Here is an 8167-nt window from a genome sequence, read left to right as displayed (position 1 = left end):
TATGATTGTGTTATGACGGTGGCGGTAGTGTTCAGTATGAAGTAAGCTTTATTTGTCAAGTGTATGTTTCGATTTTTCTCGATCTGCCTTACACGGTATCAAGCAAGAAAAGTAAGTTTTCTGATAACGTGTTGTGCAGCAATAAAGGTGAAGCTGCATCTGTGCAAATAACAATTTTGACTTCGTTTTTATTTGAAGTAAAAAGTACAGCAGATCCTCAAAACGCCCCCTTCGAAATGGTGGATAGGTTAGTAAATAGCGAAGCAAATGCCAAAAGAATTGCTGCGGTCGAAAGCTGTTTTGGCACATCCGGTCAGCCTTTAGCAATACAGGGCCGGGTTTTGGTTGGAGAAGGTGTGTTGACGAAAATGTGCCGAAAGAAACCGAAACCTCGGCAGTTCTTCCTGTTCAATGACATTTTGATTTATGGTAACATTCTGATTGACAAGAAGAAGTATAATAAGCAACACATTATACCCTTGGAAGAAGTCAAACTTGAAAATTTGGAAGATGATGGAGTTATGAAAAATGGGTGGCTGATACGTACACCCACCAAGTCATTTGCTGTATGTGCAGCTACTGCCACAGAAAAAGCAGAATGGATGGCTCATATAGTTAAGTGCATCGATGATCTGCTAAAGAATACAGGGAAGAAACCATCGATGGAGCATGCTGCAGTTTGGATTCCAGATTCAGAAGCTACTGTTTGCATGCATTGTCGACGAGTCCAGTTCACAGTGTTAAATCGCAGGCATCACTGTAGGAAATGTGGCGCTGTTGTATGCAGTGCATGCTCAAATAAAAAATTTCTCCTTCCTGCTCAGTCATCAAAACCATTGAGAGTGTGTTTGAAGTGTTATGACACATTGTACCGAGCTAGAGAATCTGGTGAGGGGCCACTGAATGTTGAAAAAGCTGGCAATCAAGATACATCTGGAGAAGATGATTCAGATTACGAGGAAACTGAAGAAGATATGAATGCAAATAAGAGCAAGGAAGTGCAAAGCGTATCAACTGATGAAAAGCCAACATTCTACAATATTGTGGCCGAGGAGGGTTGTAGTTCCATTCTCGAATCAGAAAAGCTTTCGGAAGATCCTGAATATAACTAAAAAAAACTGAACTTCCAAAATTCTTGTCGAATTAGAGACTGTGTGAAAATTCATTTTGCACATTCTTTGTGAGAAGTGCCTCTTTCATATCTCTATTGAAAAAAGGATTAATATTTTGTGATTTTTTAATGCATATTTATAAGATGAAATATGGATACGTTTGTGTGATTGCGTAAAATTTCTTTTTTGCTTATAACTGTCATTATGAAACTGAAATAAGATAGTTAACATTTTGTTGTTTTTTTTCTAGATTTGAAACTTTTTAATTTCATTATTGTATGTTGTTTTTTTTGTTACGTTTTTGAAAGAGAAAGTTCGTCTTTTTTAACTTTTCCATTTCAAATTAATATTGTAACTGCTCACAGCTTCAACATATCGCCTCTTATTATATATTTTCAAGTATTACGTTTATGTATGCATTTGTAAACTAGACGTTAATTCTAATGTCACTGATGAGAGAACGTTCTGAATTTGTTTGGCATATGCCATTGTGAATTTGTGATGTAAATTTTTTTTTTTGGTCTTACAAATGGGATTGAAAAAGAGTGTGATAGTGATGCAATAGAAAAGAGGATTGAGGATAATAACTTTTTTTTATATGTTGTAGAAAATTTGCAGTTTAATGATGGGGCAAATGACAATATGACAGCATCCATATTGGTTATTTGAATTGTGATATTCATAGAACTTTGATTTCATCATAACCAACTGTTTTTACAGAATTACAGCTTCTAGAAAAGTAATTGTGCACATTTAAATTTTATTTAAAAACTCTTGAAAAAATCAAGAAACATTTTTACTAAATTGATGCTATTGTAATTGATACAATATATAAAGATTGGAAATATTAAAATAAATTCATAAACGTCGAGATAATATAAGGTAGTAAGGCATTATCAGATATTATAGACAAAAAATTTACATTTTTCAGTGAGTTCTCTAATGTAGCGGTTCTCAATCAGAACTCTGTATGCACTTTGCAGAGGCTCTACAGCTGCTCAAAATGAATAAAATGAATTAGTAAATTTGATGAATAAATAAACCTATGGGGCTGCGTCATAGAAAAAATACACAAAATAGTTGAGAATAGCTGCTCTAATGGATAACATTTAATCATTCAAATTCAAGATGGTTGCAGAGAAATCTATTTCTCAGACAGTATAAGTTCAACAGTAAAGACAGATTTTAATCTGAATATGCATTTCAGTTCACAAAGGATACTGTTTATAAAGGGAGGAATATATGCAATTGAAAATTTACCATGTGATCTCGCTGTCCTGTGGTCTACTATTGGTCTAACTTGGCTGCACATCTGAACATATTGCTCAGCAGACTGAACGATAGAGTGGCTGATAAAGGCAGACACTAGGTGATATTGTAGTCTGGCGTATTTGGCTGTGCTATATTGTAAGGCCTGCTTGTGATGGCTTAGTGGCTGCATTGTTTTAATTGATCAAGTCTGATTGGCTTTTATTTAGTAGCTCAGAGCTGGTGCTAATTTCGTGATTAGTGTGAAATGGAAATTATTTTGAAGTTTGTCCTTCAACTTTTCATTTACCACATAATAAAAAAAAATTATGTAATTTTTTTAGGAGATCGCATTGAAACATTCTTTCACATGACCACATGTGTTGTTGGGCGCACAACACGTGTGGTCAAGTATTTTAGAGGAATAGCAAATAAATACACTAAACTTTTGTTTCTGTTTTAATATCCCACCCAAGCACAGCTTCCCATCATACAAGGAAATTATTTTCATGACTAGTAGTTCCCTTTCTTGTCTCGTAAATCATACAGAAGTATAGACTGTACAGAGATGAGGGAAAGGAGTGGCGATCCGCCATTCACAAAAATTGTATCATTGGTATTGGGGACAGTGCGGATATAGCCATACCCCGTTAGAAGAGCATGTATCCACTTATGCACAAGAGAAGGAAAGCACGAGATGCATGGAGTGAAAACAAAGCAGTTTAGCTTAACTGCTAAAGCATCATCAGCAGTGCCATTAACTTTTGTCAGGATAACTGGACGTTTAAGAAATTTTTTCGAAGAGATTCTTTGTTACACACTACTCTGGGGAGCTATGGAAAAGTACTGGTTAGGTTAAGAGGCACCACGAATGGAAAAATTTTGAGAACCCCTTATTTATATATATATATATATATATATATATATATAGTGTTTAGCTAGGGGCATTGGAAGTGCTTCAACCCTGTGGTGTTCGTCTTGAATTTCATGTACTAAATTTTTATTTCTGAATTAATTCTGGGGTACTCTGACCCATTCTACAAATTTCCATGGGTGTTCGAGCACCTCCGGCTCAGACGCCACTGAATTTTGCAGATACACCCACCTTAAGTAAGACAGGATGTGGGAGCAGTCTATAGAGGTCTTAGAAAGATTTGCAGGGTTTTCCTAGAGGACTTATCTATAGGAATGCTAGTTCAGGTTTTCACAGACTAGGGAAAGATTTTTCTAATTTTTTGTATTCCTAAAAAAGATGGAAAATAAAGATGCCATTAAGAATGTTCCATATTTTCATAAAGCGAGTGGTTGACGATGTAAGCATCCTTCAACCCCACCCCCCTTGTCATCAAATTTGAAACTCCTCCCTGCTGCATGGGGCATGTGCCTAGGGTCCCAAAGACTTCATTTTGTATTTTACAACAGCCCACATACCCCTTGCCCTGCATATGCTTCTGCCTCAAAGTAACAGGTCCCAAAAATTCATATTTGCCCAGGGCTTGAACTAATGGTCCTGAATAATTAATTTACACTTATTTTAAAAGTACCATAGAGTACCATCAGTATTATATGCTCACAATGAAAATTAAAGATGCCAATTAAAATATGTTGAAAAATACAATTGCGTGTATATTTATTCATTTTACTACAAAGAAAGGCATAATTTGTTCCATGAATGTGTTAAGGAACACTTTCAGAGCGATGATATTGAAAAAATGTATTTTGAGGCTTTGATTGAATTCTATTTTGCTCATAGACACCCACATTATACAAATGTAGGCCAGTGGTAACTCAAATTTCTGAGCTGTTTGAAAGTATAATTTCCTTTCTTTTGTGGGATGTAAATATACAAAAGTGTTATGCAGTAAACACATTCACAGGACAATACATATAACTGAATTTTATTAATTGCCTTCAATTACATTTTTTTACAACAAATAAATTCCAATGGTCATACTAACAACGCAGATTTAGAAAATATGTCAAGAATAATATAAATTTGGTGGTGCTTTATGTGATGCTCTACCTTTATGATAATCCCTATACAGGGTTTTTTTTTCTTAGTGTGTAGGGTATCGTATTAAGATTCCACTTTACTAGTTCTACAAATTAATTAAAGCATTCAAATTATAATAGATATATATAATTCACTATTGTTTATGTACAGTCTGAACCTTACAATGAACTGATGGTACTCACAAGTACCAATCGAATTTGCTTGCTATTTAAAACATAGGTATAATTTCTATAAAAATGATGAAATAAATAAAAACTTGATAAGTATGGCGAAAAATTATTTTGCGTTCACCTCAACTATTTCCTTAGTAGTAGGCCTCTGTAAAGGTGCAACAATAGCTGCAATGACGACCATGAAAGTTAATTTTTATGCAGAAATCTTTGTCATACTCAATGGTTAAAACATAATGGTAGTAAATAAAGCCAGATTAGCTATTCCAATGCTATGGGGTGGTTATATTTCAAAGGACAAAGTGATCCAGCCATTCAACTTAAATTTGTCAGTCACTCTTTGTATTCAAATAATGACAGCTAATCAGAAAAGTGTTAAGGAAGCAGAGGTGCTCACTCATTTCAACCTTAGCATCTGGCTTCATCAAACACAATATCTATTTACTGAGCACAAGAAGTGTCAAGCTATGCCTGACAAGGACCCCAGAACAGCAAGATCATGTGGTTTATTTTTAATTTCCTTTTTTAAAATATCAGATTTTTAACCTTTCATTTGCCTTTTCTGTTTAATTTATTGTTTAACAACTTAGTTGAGACAAAGTGCAGTATACCTTGTAAGATGGACAAAGTTTAATTTCAATAGTCTGGTGTTGGCAAAATATTTAATAATTAACTATTTTTCACACACAGTTAATTACCAATTTGATAGATATCATTATGGATTAAGAAAACTCCGTAACTAGATTCTTGAAAAACTATTTTTAGTGGAGGTTAAATTTTACTATTAGATTTGGAATATTTGTGTGCACAAGAACAAATACATTCAACTTGCTCTGAACACTGAAAAATAATTAAAGAAATTCTTTGACACATTATATTGGGTGTCCACAGTAAGCAAAAACAAAGGAATGCCTTGAGCCGGCATTACACTATAAAAGTTTGATAAAAATTAGTTTATAAAACTTGAAAAATGCAACCAATAGACAGATCAATTGTTTGCTCGAATGTAATAGATGTGCTTATTGGTTACATTTTTCAAGTTCTTTAAAAGAATTTTTATCAAACTTTTTTAGTGTAATACCGGCCTTAGGCAAACTGAATCTTGAGAGTAGTACTGTGTGATTTATAGTGTAATTTTTTTCTTCAATGTAAAAATGATAACAATTTTCTAAGGATCTCAAAGAAAAATGCAGTTTTGTTTTTTTTCGCCATTGTGTGTGTGAGTCTTGCAACGAGCAGTTTTATCATTCTGAAGTAAGATTATTTTTTTTTAAATAAGTGTATTCCACTTGTGTTTATATAAAGCTAATAAAACTGCCTCAAGTATCTTCTGTTATTTGGGAACAAAAATGTCATTCTTTATGACTACCATATGCATTGCTACAAGTGTTTTTTTCAAAGTGCCTTATATAATACATTCGTTTTGTACAGATATTTTATGAAGTTTGAAATATCCAGTATTTTCTATTTGCAAATTCCCAAGAAAAGTGATATGTATACATATGTTGTGAATTGTACATATTTACAAGTTTGTTTTATCTTTGAACATGACATATAAAAGGGAAAAAAGTAATACTTGGGATTGAAACAGAATGATATATATTGAATTTGTTTGTTTTCACAGAGGTTTTAATTTTTCTTCTAACAAGGGTGATTTTTAATGTTAAAAGAAAATGTGTATTATAACATTCATTAAAGTCGAGTATTATAATTTCATTTAGTGTTCTGGTATTTTCATATCTGCCCACACAATATATATATATTAATTTTATTTCTCTACTGTTTCAAATCTTTTGTGACGTTAATATATTATCCACTAAATATGTTTACTGAAGCGTGACATCTTGTCTCCAATACTTAATTTCAACTGACAGATCAATTGAGTCAACTACACCATAAATGCTTGTGTATATACCAAAAACTTGTTTCAACAATGTTTGAACTACATTGTTTCAATACAACTTGGATTTCTCCCAATTTATAATTGGTTAACTTTAGTTTTAAATTTAGTTGCTTGTTACAATTAACTTTATGTTCTATGGTTTGGAACCATTTTTATTTAAATTATATCTTCCTAAAATGATTATGAAAGCAGATTTTGACGTATAAAATATATAAAGCAAAGGTTGTGTGTTAAAGGTTATGAACATTTTGAAATGTATTTACATTTTTGTTGTGGTCTTGATCAGTTTATTAAAAGAAAAAAAAATTGAGGTTCATGTGCAAATATTTAGAAAACTCTAAGGAACTTCATTATAACTAGAATTAACCAAGTTTCACTGTATATACAGTGTGCTCTGAAGTTATATCATTAATATGCTGTGGTGGTTTTTGTTAGACACACTCGGCCTTCCACATATAGAATAGAAGCTGACTAATGTTTGCATTGAAAAGTTTAAATCTTAGCAGCTACCCATTGATGAAAGAATTAGGTGAAGAACTAGATTCAGACATTTTAACGAACTGGAGGTATATATATAGCGATGGGAACCAATTAAAATTTCTTACTGGTTGATTAAAAAAATTTAATCAAAATTTAATCAAATTTTTTTATCAGTTTTTAAATGTCAACATTTATTTGAAAAAGAAATGAAGTATTTTGGTAACTATATGATATATTAAACTTTTCTGCAGCATAGTGGAAATCACTAAACCCCCCCCCCACCCCTGTAAAATATATCTTTTTCAAAATGAAGTAGGCTTTCTTCCAATTTTCAGTAGTAAGGTGTATAGGAAAGTGTGTTTCATTGAGAAATCAACTATACAAAATATGTCTGGGCTTGTCAGTGATAGAATAAGCAAGGTTCCCAATTGTCCTACTTTTGGGTAAAATGACCTATTTGTGTCCTGCTTTCTAGGTTTTGTCCTACTTTTTTTAATAAAATTTGTGTAACTTTTTTTAAATGAAAATAGAATCATCAAAATATTGCCAAATAATACAAATGTGGTAGATTGTAATTAATGATTCTGCCAAAGTAGAAGTTGTATCATTTTTTCAGGTTGTTTGCGGGGGAGGGGTGGGTGTATGGGGGAAATGTGGTTTACTAATTGTTCTGCTGCTTACTTTGAGGGTTCAAAAACTCATTTTGAGTTGTCATTAAAAACTTCTGTCTGGATGATGGAAAAAATAATTTTGTATTCACTACTTCATGGTCTTTGATATTCATTGTACAGTAATTAGCATTCATCATTCAAAATTATGGTGCATATTTTGTGTATAGGTGAAAAAAACAGTTTTTGCATAACAAAGCAGTTGGATACATAGGCCTATAGGTACATGTATGTAAGGAGAAGTGATGAGACATCTGGTATATAAAAATATATCTGATCCTTTGAATTTGTTGTTGCCTGTTGATCGTTGGAAGGCTTGTGGGCAGTGAAGGACAGGTCACCACCGCAGATTTAAGCCGGTTTGACTGTGTCTATGCTTACAGACACTGGTCGACCTTTTATTAGAATTTGGAAGACTTTTTTTCTCCCAATTTTGACAGCACCTGGTAAGGTCCCTCATACAGAGGTTCTAGGCTCTGTGCAGAGAAAAGCGTGAGAGCATGACAGCAGGTCCTTGCTAACAAAAACTGTGTTTTCCATAGCAAACAGTCTGTCTTGGACTTTGATTTTCC

At 33.1% G+C, this 8167-nt stretch overlaps 1 protein-coding gene across 1 annotated transcript; it reads left to right on the top strand.

Annotated features, from left to right (window-relative positions):
- rush (pleckstrin homology and FYVE domain containing family member rush hour) lies at nt 1-7487 on the top strand. Its single transcript, XM_089233430.1, has one exon. It carries the CDS (start codon nt 237-239, stop codon nt 1110-1112), a length of 876 nt encoding a protein of 291 aa, XP_089089556.1. The 5' UTR covers nt 1-236; the 3' UTR covers nt 1113-7487.
- Nucleotides 7488-8167: the final 680 nt, after the last annotated feature.

The sequence above is a fragment of the Pholcus phalangioides genome, unplaced genomic scaffold (assembly GCF_987345545.1).
Source record: "Pholcus phalangioides strain wild (caught in Gottingen) unplaced genomic scaffold, Ppha-v1.0 ptg000007l_1, whole genome shotgun sequence".
NCBI lineage: Eukaryota > Metazoa > Arthropoda > Arachnida > Araneae > Pholcidae > Pholcus > Pholcus phalangioides.
The sequence above is the reverse complement of the archived record's forward strand: the minus strand, read 5'-3'. Positions and strand labels throughout refer to the sequence as shown.

Bases quoted from the DNA above. Each gene is read 5' to 3' on its own strand.
- rush (XM_089233430.1), top strand. From the start codon at position 237: ATGGTGGATAGGTTAGTAAATAGCGAAGCAAATGCCAAAAGAATTGCT.